Source organism: Balaenoptera ricei, chromosome 1 (genome assembly GCF_028023285.1).
Source record: "Balaenoptera ricei isolate mBalRic1 chromosome 1, mBalRic1.hap2, whole genome shotgun sequence".
NCBI classification, from domain to species: Eukaryota; Metazoa; Chordata; class Mammalia; order Artiodactyla; family Balaenopteridae; genus Balaenoptera; species Balaenoptera ricei.
In genome coordinates, this window is record NC_082639.1 from 161,483,322 (window position 1) to 161,501,499 (window position 18,178).

The following is an 18,178-nucleotide window of genomic DNA, read 5'->3' on the forward strand; positions in this document are numbered from 1 at the left end:
TGTGAGGTGTGTGATGTGTGAGCGTGAGTGGTATGTGACTGGAATGTGTGAGTGTGTGACAGTGGGAGGAGCGGTGTGGGAGTGTGATATGTGTGATGTTAGTGTGTGAGCGTGTGATGTGTGGAGTAATGTGTGTGTGTCATGTGTGAACGTATGTGTGCTTGTGAGTGTGTGGCATGTGGTTGCGAGTGTGTGGCTGTGTGGCTGTGAGTGTGAACGTGCTGTGTGTGTGAATGTGTCTATGAAGACGAGGGGTCGGCTGGGCTGTGGCTGGGTCTGCCGGGTGGGGCAGGGATGTGTGGGATAAGAGCGTGTAGGAGAGATTTTCACATCATGTGTGGCCCAAATAAAACCCTTAACAACATCACGTTGGGGTCCTAAGAGCGAATATTAGGGATCTGGGGATGGCCAGGGAGGAAGTGAATGGAGTCTGAGGGACTGAAGCTCGCAGACCTGGGCTGTCTAGTCTCTACCTTCAGATGTTGCCCCCGGCTCTTGGGGGTGTGGCCCCAGGGGAAGGCTGACCCCTGGCTAAATTGCCAAGTGGGAAAAGTTAGCCAGCCTCACTCTCTTCTCCCTCTGTTTCTTTTGCCCATCTACACTCTATTTCTCCTTTCTGACCGACAGTCTTTCCTTACAGAGCTTTGGCATCTTGACCACTGGTGTAGACCCCCAAGTGTTCTTTTATTGAAGAGAATCTTGGTCCCACTTGCAAGCTGTCCCCTAGCCTCCCTCAGCCCAGCATTGGAGGTGGGGGGAACTCTGGTTTAGATACATGTTCTGGGGTGTCTAAAAGTGGGACCACAGCAAAACTGCTCTGAAAGGGTTGCCCGGGAAGCAAATGGTATGGGGGACAAATGCAGTCTGAGCCTCCTTGGTGGCAATCACTGTCTTTAATTATTAATTAATTCACATTTTTGATTTGTTAGCAAGTGCCAGCTCGTAGGTGCTAGTTGAAGTACAGAGCTTAGAGGGAAAAAGACCTTAAAACCTTAGCTCTTCGGAGATCAGCCCCTCCTTGGCACCATCAAACCCCCTCTTTTCTCCCCTTTCACTCAGAACTCTTCAAATACAGGGGTTATGAGTGTTTGACCGTTCTCTTACCCTATTAGGTCTCTATGAGTGACAGAAAGGGAAAGGGGTGTCTTCCCTGAGGTGGGGCTTGTGAAAGACCAGTCTCTATTTACATTTTTCTCCTCCCCCTCCTTCTCCTTACTGTAGAATTCTGTCTCCATCAGGAGAGCGGAGGCTCTTATATGGAGACAGGAGATGCGAAATCTAGCTTTGACACTAGTGTATCTCATTTGCTGCCCTTGGACAAACTTCTTCACCTCTTAGGACCTCAATTTTCTCACCTGTAAAATGGTAAGAATGTGTTTTTGATTCCTTGTATGTATGCCCGCGTTACGCAATCCCTAAGGCCTCAGGACTCCAGACATCTTATGATTTCTCCCAGTATAGGCAGAGGTGAGAATACCTCATGAGGATTTTAGTGAGTGTAAATACACAGAGTGCTGTGGCTTCCAGGGATTCAGTGATGTTTTTAGAAAGGTTGCTAGCCGGGTTTGTGGCCTATCTGCCCCGGTGTCTAGCAGAGCGCCTGGAATCTAGTGAGTATCCAAATGCGTATTTTTAATGAGGGAAAGAAGAAGAGAAGATGGAAGGGAGTGGGGGATTGGGAGATTCAGGGATGGAGTGGAAGGGAGAATCCCACTGACATCCCCAAACAAGGGTGCAGAGAAGCCCTGAATGGCTTTCTGAAATTGTCTCCCCACCCACTGTGGTCCCTTTTCTTTCTGAGCGGTCCCCTTAGATCTTAATTCTCCTCCCACACCTTAGTTCTTTCATTAGGAATAAGCTGTAGGTGGGAATGCCTCACGTCACCTCACCCCCAACAGGAACAAGTAAGCCAGGCTTGGATGCCACCGAGAAGGGACCAACATACCCTCTGAGGACAGGTAGGAAAAGCCTAGGTGGGGTGTGAGTGCAGGGAGTGGAGCCCTGGAGCTGAGGGCCCTGAGGATCAACGTGATTCGGAACGTGATTGCCACGTGCGGAGGGATGGGTGCAGCCAGGGCTCTGTCTAGGCTTCTCCGGGGCCGTCCTGGGTGGCAGCGGCCATGTTGTTGGTCTGGAGCAGGAAGGCGGTGTAGGCCATGTCGGCTTCCTCCTTGGATGACTAGGGGGCAACAGGAGAGGGGTCAGTGTTTGGGGCATTGGCTCAGGTAATGGGGGTCGGAGGGAGGGGATGCACTAAGTATCCTAAATTCATAATCTTGGCCTAAACAACCCAAGACTGTGTTGACCCACTGTTCTCATTCCAGCCACCGTGCTCACCAAGAGGGACTAATTTTGAGAAACGGAAAGTTGCAGCTTCTAAAAATATCTCCCTCTGTCTCACTACCTCCTTCCAACACATGGAGTGGAACCATCTCTGTTGCCTGGGCCCGTCCCCGGAAGCCCTGCCCCCGGTCACGGCCAAGGTGGCCTAGGCTGGCGTCAGCTACAAGGTTTACATTTTTCTTTCTCTACCAGTTCAGAGACACAACACCAGGCTGGAGGGGAAGGCTGTCTCCAGGACTGACTCATTCCCCTAATTGTTCCCAGTGCTGGGATCTCTGCTGCCGCCAGGGAGAGTAGATATGATAACAAGCGTTAGTGCCTTGGGATCAGGGAAGTACGAGGAGAGGGTAACATGTGACCCAAAGGCAGGCAGGATTTCAAGTAACGTGGCACTTGGTTGGGGTGGGAAGGGGCCTCTAGTGACTATCAGTGCCTCCCATGAGCAAATGTCTTCCAGCCCCAGGGAAAATGCTGGTCCCCACAAAACCTCAAGCGAGGGTGGTGACCTGAGTCTATGGGTCCCATGGCCTGGGAAGAGCACCCGCCTAATTGCCAGCGTTTGACATTTGACCTGCCCACCCTGTGGCAGAATCTTTAATGCATTTGCCTTCCTCATCCCCTGCCAACCACTCCCCCTGCTCCCCCCCACTGCCTTCTCCCTCCCTCCTGCCAGTTTACAGCCTATAAACGCAGCTTACCTCCTGCCTGGGCCTCAGCCACATCAACACCACAACCAGAAAGATGCACTTTCCAAATACTGTTTACACCCCCTTCCCTACTCTGGCACCAGCCCCACTCTGAGGTGGTTTCTCCTGATGTCTAACTGCAGTCCCTCATGCTGCATTTCCTCGTCACCCGCGTGAGGCCTCCTCCTCCCTCCTTGCCCTCACCCTTTTCGCCTTCTTGGGTTCTTCCTTCTCCATGGCATCCTCGGTAGTGGTGGCGAACTCTGTGTGTAGAGCAGGGGAGGGTGGATCAGCCCTCCCTGGCCTCCTATTCCCGTCCCAGATGCAGAGTCAGGGCTAATTCTTGTTCCCCAGGGACTGGGCATTCCCTTGAGTGAGAGATGTACCATCTTTTCCTTCGAGAGTTGTCTCCTGAGTGTCTGGAGAGGCTCCCATGTTGTCATGGGCTCCAAAATCCCTGGAGTTCTCGAAGTCTGACATGCTAATGTCTGTCCTGTAGCTTCTGATTGAAATCCGGTCTGTCAGGGGGGGAAAGAGGAGTTGGTGTAGAGATGGAGGCCGGGGCGTCCCCGAGGGAACCCCACAGGAGAGCTGAAGGGGGGCAAGTTCTCTGCTGCTCGTCTCTGACTAGGACCCAAGGCAGAATGGAAATGACCCGAGTCTCCTCCCCAGTCCCTTTTCACAGACAATCTAGACTCAACAGTCGCTGACCTTTCTTCATCACTCTGCAAACTCGCAATGCGCAGGACCTTGTTTTGTCCTCAGAGATGGTTATTCTTATCCCTGTCTTGAGCCGTGAGGAAACCAGAGGTATGAAACTGGGACACCCCGAGTCACACCGCTGACTGGTCCTCACACCAGGCTGGAAGCCCAGGTTTCCCGGCACCCTGCCCTCCTCTTCCCAGTGGCTACGCCTCTGAACTTAGACCCCCAGCAATTGAAGATGGACTTCCAGCAGAGATGACGGCATTTGGACCACAGCACTTAATGTAAGCTTTGAGCATGTGTGGGTTTATCATTCCCCACCTCACTTTCCTGGACCCTTCCTTTGAGCTGATAAAAGAGAACAGATCATGGCAATTCCCCTCAGGGCCGCTGAGCCAGGACTGAGGCTCAGGGTTGGAGGTGGGGGGCAGGGAGCACCCCGGGACTCACCGACATTCTTCCTGTGTCGGGCTCTGACCACCCCAATCGCCACGGCCCCTGCAGCCAGCACCAGGGCCAGGGGCACCAGGGTGGAGACCAGCGCTTTGGAGCCCCCACCTTGTCCTGCAGAGCTGGAGGAAGCATTAATTGAGTTAGTCCCTGCAAGGGACACTGGGGATCCCAGGAGGTGCTGGCTCGTTGGCTACAGCCAGTTCTTCCTTCCTGGTTAATCCACTGCGTCCTCCTGATACAGCCGCCCGATCTCTGTTTTTCTAAGAAGCCCTCCTAGACAGGACAAAGCTGAGGACTGGGCCTTGCCTGCACACCCGGACTGGGAAATTGAACTGAATGGTGAACACCGCACTGGTCGCGGGAGAAGGGCAGAGAGCACAAACCGAGGCAGTGAGGGCTGCCTCCACTGTCAAGAAGCGGACAGGCTCTCCTCCTTGGGCCTGGTAGCCCAACCTCAGGTCCTTGGTCTCCAGAATGTTCTCCAGGTGGGGAGTCCCAAATCCCTCCTCACCTGCCGGGATCTGCGGATGCTCCGCTCCCACCAGCTCGATCTTCAGTATCCTTCCCTGCTCTTTCCTCTGCGAGAAGGCTGGGACCCAGAAGGACTTTGTTCTCAGTCTCCCTGGCCCTCGGCTCTATCGCCTCCTCACCAGGAGCAGCATTCACTCCACTGGCATCTTGGGATCCTGGAGAGAGCAGAGGGGGAGGGGGCTGGATTATGGTTCTTCCTGTCCTTGAGTTTAGGGAGTCTGGGGAGTGGGACTTCATTAGGAATCCCAGGGTCAGGGTGAGATTTCAAGACTGTTAGGATAGGGTCTCGAAGGACACTAGAAACAGGAGTGATGGTCTTCTCTAGCTTGTCACAGATGATCTCTGTCCCATTCATACCAAATTCACTTCCATCTACAAGGTTCCATGTCATTAGATCCAGCTATGCATAAGGGCTGACCCATCATTTGTGGACAGGGAGATTTTTCACAGCTTTGAAACCCTGCCCAGGGCCTCTTGACTACAGGGCTGGGCGCCATAATGCTGCCCCCTGGTGATAGCTTGGTTAGGGTTCCCTCAGTGAGCCTGACCAACTACATGCTGAATAATCGGATTTCTGGAGGGACTAAAAATACCTTCATTAGGGATAAAACATTTCATGTGATATTTTAAAAAGAAGCTTGAAATGCAAACTTATTAGAAGATATTGCCCCGATTTTCTTTATCAGACCTTGTACATGAAGGTTATCTGGCCCTCTTTTGAGCAGACTTTGGCAGAGTATGATGCATATAAGAGTGACTTTGACATTTCTACATATAGAAGAAGATCTCTCTGTATAGAAAGGGCTTCAAAGTGGCCTGAAGGAGCAACTATGGGACTTGTCTTGAAACTGAGGTTAAATGGCAAATCCACTATTTTTAATTAGTTTGTATATTTATTGGGATGCCCTTTCTGGAAGGCTAAGTTAGACCAGGTGGGGGCATAATCTACCCCACCCCCCACCCCCACCTCTTCTAGCCAAACCTAGGGGCCACCCCTGATGGAGATGTTCTTAGGCAGCTTTCTGTGGGGTCCCAGGGTACGTGGGCATGGCCCTGGGAGACTCACCCTTCACCCTCTTCTCTACCGCCACATAGACAGCCACGGTCTCTCCGTATTGGTGGCCCTCCTTCACTCCGCACCAGTACCAGCCTTCGTCCTCGCTGGTGACGGAGTTCAGGTTCAGGGAGACGATCTGGCTCTTCTGGTCGCAGTTCACAAAGGCCTGGCTGGGGCCTTCGTCCTGGCTGGGCAGGGCCCTGCAGCCTCTGTTGCTCCACTTACACCAGTACTTCTCGTAGGAGTAGTATTTGCAGGGGAAGTGGCAGGAGACCTTGAGGGTCTCTCCCAGCCAAGCCTTGACACTCTTGGGTACCTTGAGGCTTGGTTCTCCTGGAGCAGGGAGGGAGAAATAGGCACAGAAGTCAGCGCTGGTGATGCCGCAGAAAAGTGACTGGGGGACTAGGGGGGTGCTTTGTCCACAGCCTATTTCCTCTTTGGACAGCATGGTAAATAAACACACTATACTGAACACAAAAGCACTTGTAATTATGTGCCTATGTAATAGATTATTGGTGACCACCGTGAGTCACTCTATCACAGACCATAGACCTTGCTAATGACTTCAGTTTGCTTTCCTTGTTGTTATCTGCTCTCCTAGACTCAAGACAGCCATACTCTACTCAGCTGATGCCGTATATACTGTAAAAGAAGCAGATGCTCATGATCACAGGAGGTGCTATGTGTGGTAGTTTGAAGAGTGTGGGGCAGGAAAGGGTTTGTTACAGGTGTGAACAGGTGGGGGGTGGGTGCTTGATACAGGTATGAGCAGGTGGGCTCTCTCCATCAGCATGGAGGTGGGGGAAGGTGGGAGGCAGAGTGGTTGGGGGGTGATGTTGCTGCTGACTGGAGGGGTCCTGGGGCTGCCTGCCTTCCCTCTTGCCCCAGTTCAGCAATTACCTTCTACAATCTTGAGCTCCACCATGGACCTCCAGTGAGTATCGCCGTTGGTCAAACACCAGTAGAAGCCGGCGTCCTGGGGGGTGAGCTGGTTGAGGATGACGGTGTAGGTGCCATTGCCTGGCTCCTCGTACAGTGCGAGCCTGCCCTCGTACTGCTCCTTGACCAGCCCCTCGCTCTGCACCAGCTGCGGGCAGTGGCCATTTTGAGTCTCGTTCCAGCGACACCAGTACTTCAGGCTGTCTGTTTCCTTCGGGTTGTAGGCGCAGGACACGGTCACGGAGCTTCCCACCACTCCTTTCACCACAGACTGACTTGGGGGAATCGCGGTCTCTAGAAGCACAGACAGGGATGGGAAGGGAGAACGCAGTGTGGTCTGGGCAGCCTCTTCCCCGTGGGCTCAGCCAGGGTGGAGAGTGAGGTTTAGACCAATCACCTCACCCGCCTGAGAAGGTGAAGAAGATTTTCCTAATGTCACGGAGCCCAGCACTGGAGCCTTCACCCAACCTCCAGGAGACTTCCCCACTGGTCTGGCGACCTTGATCCCTTCCCCACCTTATTCTGAGCAGAGAATGGAAGGAGTTTAAAGAGAGACTATTGGCCTTTCTCCTTGGGCTTCTTAAAAAATCTCTGCCTAGGTAAGTTTTTGTCTGTTTATTAGCTTGTCCCACAAAATGGCCAGATGTTTTTTCTCCAAATTAAGAAAATGTATTAGAACAGTATGATTTAAAATATACACTATGTAGCACAGATAAGTTTAATTGTTGAGCACCCCGACTGAGGGCCATGTCCAAGAGAAGCATGGCCTCTCTCCAAGAAGCTAAAGTTGAGGTTCCGTGAGAACTCTGGACGACTGAAGATGCTGAGGGATGTGGTGAGGACCAAGCTAGATGGAGAAATGATGTACAGGGAATGTGAGCCCCTTACAGGAAAGTCACAAGGGCAGTGACCATGAACTTCAAGTACTAGTTCACTGTTTCTCATGAGGGTAACTCTGTGTGGAGTGCTCCAGGGTGAGAAGGAGCAGGGGTTTAACCTGCTGAATAACAAATAACCCTAAGAGATGTTGGAGGGGAGATTTTAGAAGGTGGGGCATTGCCTTCCTGGGAAAGCTTTGCGACCAACATAAGTCAAGACTTCTTCCATCTGAGTGTGAAGGATGAGGTGCCATGCTGCTCGAGGGTCAGGGAGACTCCATGTTATGTCCTCACCATGGCTCTCTGAAACCCAGACAATCTACAGGTCTGGTCTCAATCAGGAGCTTCACTCCCCTCATTCCTATTGATCAGGGACGGCCATCAAAGCCCTTTGATAACAGAGAAGAAGAGTTAGGAGATCACACAAGGCAGAGGCTATGTCTTACAGCTCTCTTGTACAGCTGCCCACAGAACATCTGATCCAGGGCTCGTCAGTGAGCAGATATTGTCAGCTGACTGATGGAGATTAAATAGATTCACAGGGAGCCAGTGAGGCTCTCCCCTGCCAGACTGCCCATCTCTTCCCTCTCCCCCTCTCAGGTCTCACCTTCATTGACGAAGAGTTGCCAAGCCTGGGTGGGCCAGCCTTCCTGAGGCTCACCAACAGAGTTGGCTCCACACAGGTAGAGCCCCGCATCCTCTTTCCTCAGGCTGGTGACGTGCACACTGAAGAAACCATTATCCTTGCCAGTCAACAGGATCCTGCCCTCAAAGTCCTGAGCCTTCTTCCCCAGCGTGTTGATGATCACATTGCAAGCTTCCCCATTTTTTAGCCGGCACAGAAATTTGGCCTCTTTTGCCATCTCTGGGCCCAGGGCACAGTCAAAGGTCACCGAGCCCCTCAGGTCTCCATAAATCAGCTCAGTCTCGGGCTTCAGCACTTGGAGGTCAGCATTGCTCTTATCGGCGCTGGCATCGTCCCCAGCCTGGCAGACATACATCCCAGCATCGCTGAGCTGGATTCGGTTGATGACAACGCTAAACACTAATTGGCTGGTACCCTCAATAGAGAGACGTACTCTGTTGCTGTAGCTGGGGCTCACATACCCAGTGGAGTCGATGACTAGCATGCAGTCCTGGCCTGTCTTCTTGCACAAAGATTTCCTCTTCTCAGAATTCACAGCCTTGAAAGGGCAGTTGATGGTCACTGTTCTGCCCAGGTCTGCTGTGTAGACGTGGCCGCCATTTATCTGCCCGGGAACTGCAGGATGAGGGGCGGGGGGCAAGTTGTGATTTTGCTTTCTTGCAACATAGGACTACTCAATGTTCCCCTTGAGGGCTGGGTGTGCCTGTCACCTGGAGTGCCCTCTTTTCCAGAGGAACACTGTCAGAATGTCTACCAAGGCCCAACTTTACTGCTGCCTCCTCTATGAAGGCTTCCCAAGCTGGCAATAATCTCTCCCTCCTTTATTCTGTCTTGATACTTACACCTGTATCACTTACTACATCCAATCTTGTGGACTTTGGGCAAGAACTGATCATTTACTTTACGCTGAGAGTTTTGATGGACTAATGGATCTCAGGTTAGAAAATATATTTTAAAAGAAGCCTTCTGGTGACCCAAGGTCTTGATCTGAAGGGTGCTCTAATAGCAGGAATTTAAGGATCCCTATGAATCTCTCCCTGCTCATGGGCCTCTTGTCCCTCCTGCAACAAATATAATGAGAGAAGCCATCCCCCTCATGCTCTTCTAAGCTAGAGCCTCAGTAAAACCTGAAATGTTTCAGGCCCTGAAGACCTAGAAAAGTGCCCCCGCACCCCACCACCAAGTAGGTCCCATCTGTCTCGTTTCCATGTTCTATTATGCAAAGTCCTTTCCTCCAGATGGACCCCTAGCCTTCCCCATGCCCTCTCAGGAGAGCCTTCCTCAGGCCTTCCTGTTGCTCCTGGGATGATTCCCTCTCACTTTTCCCCAGAAGTCTAAGGCACCTGGATCCTTACCTTGACTGACTTCCAGGCTCACATCAAAGGACAGGCCTCGGCTGCTAATGCCCAGACCACACTTGTAGAGCCCCGAGTCATTCCGAGTGAGATGGCTGATGTTCGTCACAAATGTGCCGCTCTCTGGGAAGTTGGTGAGGTTGGCCCTGCCCTCATAGTCCTTGGAGACGTAGCCCTCTGAGGAGATGAGGGTAGTGCAGCGGCCCCTGGCTCCCTGCCGGCACCAGTACTTCCGGGTATGCCGGTTGACGGAGGTGGCCGGGTAGTAGCACTTGATGGACACGGAGCTGCCTTCCACGCTGCTCACCTCCTGGGGACCGAATATGGGACTCTTCATGGAGACCACTGTGGGGACAGAGACAGAGGCTTTCTGAGGCTGCAGGAGGGTACAGCCTGCCAAGAGGCTCCAGACAGCCCACGCCGAGGACATGAACGTTTCCTCCCAAGACATGTGCCTTCTGTGGATTAATTACCATGTGCTACAAGCTAGGCAATTGCTAAATTGCAAAACTATTAAACAATTCTTAAATTTTAATCGTAATTCATTAATGATAACCATTTTAAGGAAAACGGAATGGCAAACTTATTTAGTGATATCCCTTGTGTGTGTATATATATATATATATATTTTTTTTTTTTTTAAACGACCCTCGTGGGGTACTACATTATTTCATTTGTTATCTGTTATTTCCTTATATTTCTGAAAAAGCTTTTCAGATTACTTTGTTTTTTTTTCCAGATAAAAATATTAAGAGCCACAAGGATAAGTCATTTCCCCAAAACCCCAAAGCAACTCATAGTGATGCTTCGTTCAAGGTCAAGGTCTTGTTTTCTTTATTCCCAGTGAAGACCCTTCACCAGACCCCTGCCCTTCAAATGAGGAAGTGCCATTTCTGTTCCCCATCCCCAGTGCTGGCTCACCAATCCATTTTCAGCTGTGGCCTCTCTGCATTGTCTGTGTGGTTGCTCCTCAAGGAGTAAGCAAGCTTTGCAAGGGACATCCTTGGGGACTGGCCTGATTTCAGGGCCCCCAGGGAACTGGGTCTGGGATAGGGGTGGGCTGGGACCTGGCCGACGCACCTGGGAAGACAGCCAGCAGGCAGGTGAAGAAGAGGAGCGACATCGCTGGTGGCTCCCGTGGGGCTGTGCCACCCAGACCGCCTTCCTGCGTGGTTGCTGAAAGACAATAGCACGAGGTGATGAAGTGCCTTTGTCTTCCAAGACTAGTTGACCGAGTTCCTGCAACACCTGTTTGATTTTGTATCTCCAGTAACCGACATAAAACCTGTGGAAGAATGAATGGCTCCGCCTTTCCTATTACAGTTCAAAGTCCCATCATCCACAATGCTTTTTTGTTCCTTAATAGGTATAAGTAGATTTTCATCTTCTCAACTAAGCTGCAAGTTCCTTTAGGGTAGGGACACGCACATGTGTCATTTCCTCTGTATCCCTATCCGGGGGTCATGGTCCTGGGCAAGATCCATTACAGCTCAGGAACAGCTCACTGGATAATTGGTTACTACCAAAAAGTGGCTCCATCTCTCTGTTCCAGCTGCCCTCCCTACATCTCTGGGAGGTGGAGGGGGGCTGGCATATTTTATGGCGTGTCATATGAATAAATAGAGATGCATAGAGGCAGCCTAGCAAGGATTAAAGCTATGATGATGGTCATAACCACCATGAATGGTCCTTGTACCATGTTCCAGGCACTGTGTTAAATAATGTACCTGTATTATCTCATTTAAACTTGATATCACCCCTAGGAGGTGGGTATTCTATTTTTGTTGTTGTTGTTGTTGTTGCCGCTGAGGAGATGGGCATTCTTATCCACATTTTACGTAGGAGGAAATGAAAGCTTTAATGTTAAGTGCTTTCCTCGTGTTCACACAAGGATTAAGTGTGGGGATAGGTAGGGTGGGAGTGGAGAAGGTGGGCAAGACCTGAATCCTGCTTTGTCTGACCCCCAGGGTCTAAGCTCTGAGCCTCTCTTACTGCACTGTACTGCACCTCAAATAGAGTGGGATGCTTATCCCTCACGCTTATTCCTGTTATTTGTAGAGCCCCCTTTGCTTATCAAAGCATTGTCATTTACACTATTTCACTGGAGCTCTATAAGTTCCCTTTAAATAAAACAGAACAGTTGTAATTACAACCATTTCATAGATAAGAAAATCAAGGTCTTGAGATGCTGAGTGATCTGCCCACGATTTCCCAGAGACTCAGTTATAGGGTTGGGGTTAAAAATGTAGGTGTGATGGCCTCTGTTATCCTGGTTGCTGAGGTCGGTCAGACGAAGATGGAGAATCCAAGGTAAGGCCACTCGGAGGGTGCAGCACGTGTGGACCTTGTAACATCTGTGGACATAGCCCAGGACTGGGGAGTGTTGAGGGCCCCAGCGCCCAGCCTGACCACAGCTGTCCTCTGGACCCAGACTGCAGCCTAAAGGAGGAGAGAGGTGAAGAGGGGAGTCCTCACTTTCCCACGGACTGTGACAGGCTTTCAACTTTGGAATGGATTGACGATGAGAGTGTGAAAGGAGAAAACTGTGTTAACAGGTGCTGGGCAGTAACCAGCACCCATAGAGATAAGGACGCTCTAAGCAGCAGGGAGCGTGGAGAGGCATCTCCCAGGCTCCCTTACTGCCTTGGCCCTGTTCCTGCTCCCAGAGACGCCCTCCGCTAGCTTGAGCCAAAGGAAATAGAGCTGTTTATCTTGGTTCTTTCTTTTCCGTGAGGGAATTTCCCAGCAGGGCACCTTTTTATTTCCTTGTGGAGATAAAGGTATTCTGTTTCTCCAGTTCTTCAGAAAAGTAAGAGGAGCGGGTTAGGGGAGGTGGGGACAGATATGGGTGTCGGGTGGCAGCTCGAGGCTCTCTTGATTCTAGTTAACTGCCCTGGACTTTTCACACCAGGCCAATGATTAACTTCTGGAGTGGGGCCTTAGCCAAATGCCAGAGTCCGCCCCAGCCTGGATGTGCTCAGGCAACGCTGGCTGCAGGACCACCTGAGTGGGCACCGTGGTGGCCATGGGATTGACTCCCAGGTGGGAGCAGGGGTCAGAGGGCTGGGAAGTCTCTCTCCTCTGGAACACTTGGGACGGGCTCGCTGCAGAGTCCCAAGGACTCTACCACCTGCCATTTGTGCTGGCCTTGGTTGCAGTGGCGAGTGGGAGGACACAATGCCACGTGCTTTGAGCAGCCCAAGCCAACAGCAGCTCTCTGGTTCTGGTCGCTGTTCTCACCTGAGATCAACAAGCTTCCTAATATTTCTGTGAGACTGGAGTCGGTCTTCCCATAGGCTGAGCTGGGGGATGCAGCCCCTCCTCTGGACTGGTAAAAGCAATTTGCCTTGGGTTACATAGAGTCAGATGCCAGATTTTCCAAAGCGGGGGTCCCGACTGCCAGCCCAGGCTTCTCTCATCTGTGACATGCTTGGGTGGCTGTGAAGGTCCACGTCCGGGGAGGATGTGCACACGTACCCATTACCCTTTGCATAACCTCACACCAGGGATGCCATCACCAGGCATGCGCAGGGGGAGGGCAAATCTGGTAGAAGTTGACCTTGGTGAGGAAACACACAGTCCAGTCCCCAGGGATATTGAACTCCTCCCGTGCCCCCATGCTCTCAAGAGCAGGAAATCTCTGCTCAAAGCTAAACTTGAAACACAATTTCTCTGTTCACAGCTGAAAGGACCCTGGGCTTTGTGAATCATTAGAAATCCCTTCCTCTCAAAACCAGACTTTCTCCCAAACCTGGGAGATTCAGGTCTCAGGGAGGCCCCAGTTCCTTGGTAGCTGGGGCTGGAGTCAAAGGATTTGCTTTAGGAAGGAAAGAAGAGCATAATATTTATCGGGCACCTAGTAGGCACCAGATGCTTTGCTACCTTCTCGTCTTATATGACTTCATCCATCATCTCAGCCACCCAAGGGATAAATAATATCTTCACGTGCAGATGGGAAATCTAAGGGTTAGAGAGATTCTTGGCCCCAAGACTCCACAGCAGAGTGGGATCGAATCGCTACCCTATTATCACTACTTGGACGCTCAGAGGGACCTGTTCTTTTGGGATCTACATGGGCTAGTATATCATGCAGGAAGGCACATTTTCTGGCTCTTAAAAAAGGAGCCGTATTTTCACTAGTCAGGCTGGGATATTCTAAATCATTCTCATTTTACCAAGTTACTGACCCTGAAATATTCATAATGTATGTCTACACAATTGTGGGTTGGGGCAGGGTGTAGGCCCTGCTGAATAGCAGAGTCTATCTCCTCATAGAATTAACCTTGCTAGCTCCCCTGAAGTTAGAGTGGTTGGTCTTCAGCTCTCATGGCTTGGAGTCAAATCTCTGTCCATCTAATCTTAGGTTTTTCTCCTTTTTCAGAGGGAGAAGGCTCTCCTGGACCAGGTCCTGGCTTGGCTGCTGGTGAGCACAGGCCCTCAGCATCTCTGGGTCCTTCACCTGTTTGCCTGTGAGTGTGAACTTGGGGGAACAGGAAGCTTGGGGCTCAGAGGAGCAGGGAGTGGCTGGTCTGGCCGGGGAAGGAGCTTTCCTTGGCCTGGACTGCATGGCCAGGAGAGGCGCTGCCTGGGTCCATGTGGGACTATCACTCTCCTCTTCCAGGGGTGCAGAGGCCGAGCACAGACTAGAGTGAGCCTGGAAACCACAGCATCGCGAGGGGAGGGAGGGCAGTCTGTGTAGTCTGGAAGGGCCTCAGACTTGTAGTGACAGGCAGGAGCATAGGAGAGGTTATGAAGTTTATGGAAGCCCTGGATTGTGGGAGAATCTCCAAGTAAAGGCAGTGTTGGAGAAAAGAAATCGGAACTCCAGAGGGCAGGGAGATGGAGAGAGAGCAACCACAGGGTCCAAAGGATATATGAGCTAGAAAGACCCAAGACTTTCTGGTTCCATTCCTGTCAAAAGTCGGAATGCAAGACTTCAGCAGAAATTAAGCATTTGGGTTACAAGCTTCATGAAGCTCTGGGAATAAGACTTGTGGATTTTCAGATGGCCTTTCGACAAAGACTGAGAACCCCTGTTATTGACTCCATCCCATTCTACCCTGACGTGTAAGTGTTTACCTCACCCACTCTACCAGATGGCAAGCTCCTGGAAGTTAGAGTCAACTGAGATCAATATCCCCATCTCCAGAAGGCCTTGCTCTCCAGAGAGTGCCTGGCAAAGACCAGCTGCTCAGCAAAGACTGATTGGATTGGGAATGGTTACATCCTCATTCCCTCTCTGAGAAGGGCAAAGTTAGGGCTGATTTTTCTCACTTTGCCCAATAGCTTCCTGGTTCTGGGCACTCAAGGGAAAGTAGCGTGAAGAGGAGCATGGAGGATGGAAGAGAACCCAGAGGTCCAGAGTCCTGCTCTGTCACAGGCTACCAGAAGAGCTCTACCACTTGGGCAAAATGTGCTGGCTCAACTTTCCCATCTGTAAAATGGACATCATGGTCCCTGACTCTTCTAGTTGAAGGGCTACTGTGGGGTGGGGGACTATGTAGTGGAATAACAGGTTAATATATATGGACGCACTCTGAATAGTGTAAAGTGCTCTTCCACTCTAAGAGGTTGCAATTACTCGTTAGCACAGGAGGGTGAGGGTTTGTGCACTTAACTTTTACGGTTGCTGTGCACTTGGAGAGTAGCACAGAGCACGGACTCCTCAGCTTGGCTATCGTCTCTCTTACTTGGGGGTTGTGTGATTTGGGGCAGGCTATTTAAACTCATTGAGCCCCAAGTTCTCATCTGTAAACTGGAGATAATTGTACCTAGTATAGTGAGTCGCTGTAAGGATTAAATGAAGCAACATATGTAAAGTCCTAAGCAGGGTGCTGGGCTTAAAAAAAAAAAAGTTCCTTGCCCATATCCTCTCTAAAATCAACACAATCTTCTCTTTTTCCTGTCTTAGAGTGAGAGAACAGAAGTCTGTTTGCTGAGCGGCCTTTGAAGACTTGGGAGAGCTGCTCAGATTAGACCAGCATGGCCTGAAAGAGGACTAGGTTAGAAGTAAGGGATCATAATTATAGCTAGCACGTACTGAGACATTTTCAAGTGCTATACATGTGTTAACTCATTTAATCTTCACAACCACCCTAGAAGGGAAGATAAAATGGGCAAACCCATTTCACAGATGAGACGGTTGAGGCCCAGAGAAGTAAGACATTTGTCCAAAGTTACACAGTAGGTAAGTGGCTGGGCTGGGATTCAAATACAGGCATTCTGGTCAAGAGTACAAGATTTTAGTCACTATGCTGTACTGCAGAGGGTCTTAGAGTTGAGAGGAAGCAGTCAGGAGGGGAGGGAGCAGGAAATCCAATCTTAGAGGAGAAGTTAGTCCAGTTCTCGCCTCTCTGCTTTTCACAGGAAAGGTAGTTCCTGTGAAGAGACTCTATTTGAAGCCAGCGGTAGGTGCCAACAGAGAAATTTCTTCCTGAAAAATAATACTGGCTGCTATTTATTTAGCACTTACCATGTGTACGGCATGCTACATTCGTTTCCTATAACCAGACACATTGCCTTCAAAGCTTCTTTCTACTTCATCACACTGTGTCAACGCCAGGGACTTTGGGCTCCCAGCTTCAGCCCACCCAAAGAGGGGGCAAGACAGAGATGAGGGGATCTCTGCTGAGCACATGCATGAATAATGTTATTGTTTTTAAAGTTGGGTATTGTGTTTTTTAGGTGATGTCAGAATGTCCCCATGACCATATCAAAATGACTGCCCCAAAATGTTGTCATTTGTACTTGCTGGGTGAACTTACACCACTCACATTAACTCACAGTCTTAGTTTCCTCAACTGTAAAATGGGATTGTGATACCTACCCTGCCTACCTCCCAGGTTTGTTTCAGGTGGGAAGGGAATGAAGCTGTGAAAGCCAAGGGTAAGTGTGTTTACTACTTGGAAGCTGCTGCTATCACACTATTTGTAAAATAAAGCCCCAGCATCTAGAGGTGCTAAGAGACAGGCTAAGAGACAGCTAGCTGCTCTCCTGGCTCCTGGTTCATTGCTTTTTCTGCTACATCACCACACCCAAGGCCAGGGAGAGAGATGGATGGAGAGTTTCAGAGCTGGCTCTGGGCAGACCAGAGAGTTGCCTTCTACCCTAACCCATGAATTGGCATATCTCATCTCCAGGTGTTCAGGGACCTGTAATTCCCCTAGTGAAGGGGGAGAGTGATGGCGAAGGCTGTGGTGCAAAACAGCGCCAGCAGCTTAGGTGGCCCGGGGCAGTTGCAAAAAGGGAAGTGGGGGTGGTGAGAGACGGAGCTTGCACAGCAGCTGAGCTTGTGCCGGAGGGTCCCCTGGCTGGCCTGGGGATGCGGTCGGGATGGGCCAGGGGAAAGCCTATGTCTGAGGCCTCCGGGCTGCAGAGCCAGGAGGAACATCAGGACTGGGGAATGCTGCCTATGCCTGGGAGGGGGCTCTGCCTGCCTTACTCACTTTCCCAGGAAGGACCTCATTTTTCCCACTTTAGCAGGTGCAGGATGATACAGTGATACACACTATACCTCGAAGTGGCAGGAATCTGCGAGAGCAAAGCTGGGTTGAAATTGGAAAGGATCTCAGAGCCTCTTCGAAGCCGGGAAAAAGGGGCTGCCTGTGCCCTCACCAGAAAGCTGGAGGTGGAAAGCTTCAAGGACTAGAAGAGTACCTGCCTCACGCCAGGCACTGCACATGCCTTATTCTATCCAGGCCTTTCTGGTGCTCAATAGTCCTGGAATAACTGAACCGAACTGAAAAACACCGAACAACTGTTATTTCACTCTAGAGTTTTCAAAGCAATTCCACACGTTTTCTCATTTGAATCTCACATCCACCCTAAGTGAGGCCAATGCCTTATTTGTATCCCCATTTTACACATTAGGAAACCGAGACTGAGAGAGCGATTAGGTGACTTGCCTAAGGTCACAGTTAAGTTATAAAGGAGTTAGTAGGGAATTCAGAGACCAAACTTAGAGCAGAGCTGCATGTGTTGACCCAAGACATCCCTTCTTCCCACCTGCTGAGCTTTCACCCATGCGTCCTTACTCAGCTCTCCGGGCTGTGCCTGTCTACTCTCCCACAGCATGCTCGGGCACACAGGCCGCGACCACGTTCTCCTCATCCCGCTGTCTGTAAGCTGGGAGTCACGCACGCAGAGGGCACTGCCTGAGTCACCATCCCGGGCCCTTCCCAGATGGCATCCCTTTGGGGATCCCAGAGCAGCCACACTTACTTTTAGCCACTTCCTTCTATCCTGTCAGCTTCTTGGGCACAGCCTGCTGACCAGTCCGCAACCCTTGCCTTTCTAGAAGCCTCCGGCAGGACACTGGATACTGCTGCCAAAACTGAAACTGTGTGTGGTGCTTGACCCACACCTGGGCTCTTAAAGGGACACTCTCCCATGGGCATGGCGGCTGGCCAGTGGCACGTGACTCCCACAGATCCCTTGCTTTCCTTTCCTTTTGGCTTTCCTGGTTGGCACCACTTGATTCTCCTTGACCTTGGGAGACTCTGTTCCTTGGGAATCCTCCATCTTTACAGCTGCAGGATGTGAGACGGGGTATCGAGCATGAAAAGCCTGTTTTGTTGCTTTCTAGC

The 18,178-nt window shown here is 50.9% G+C and overlaps 1 protein-coding gene across 1 annotated transcript; it reads right to left on the reverse strand.

The window, feature by feature from the left end:
* Positions 1–874: 874 nt before the first annotated feature.
* Positions 875–17,955, reverse strand: PIGR (polymeric immunoglobulin receptor). The gene is made up of 11 exons (XM_059940644.1): positions 17,814–17,955; positions 10,674–10,769; positions 9,594–9,938; positions 8,200–8,853; positions 6,676–7,008; positions 5,785–6,108; positions 4,699–4,873; positions 4,185–4,306; positions 3,416–3,547; positions 3,234–3,292; positions 875–2,179 (listed from the first exon to the last, which is right to left on the reverse strand). Exons 2-11 carry the CDS (start codon positions 10,714–10,716, stop codon positions 2,084–2,086), a joined length of 2,283 nt encoding a protein of 760 aa, XP_059796627.1. The 5' UTR covers positions 10,717–10,769; positions 17,814–17,955; the 3' UTR covers positions 875–2,083.
* Positions 17,956–18,178: the final 223 nt, after the last annotated feature.

What these genes read in the sequence shown, in the direction of transcription:
- PIGR (XM_059940644.1), bottom strand. Translation starts at nt 10,716, where the DNA reads ATGTCGCTCCTCTTCTTCACCTGCCTGCTGGCTGTCTTCCCAG. An exon ending in CCTGCTGGCTGTCTTCCCAG is followed by an intron (nt 9,939 to 10,673) that starts GTGCGTCGGCCA and finishes CTGTCCCCACAG; the next exon opens with TGGTCTCCATGAAGAGTCCC. An exon ending in AACCCAAGAAGGCGAAAAGG is followed by an intron (nt 2,180 to 3,233) that starts GTGAGGGCAAGG and finishes GTTGCCCCCTAG; the next exon opens with TCATCCAAGGAGGAAGCCGA.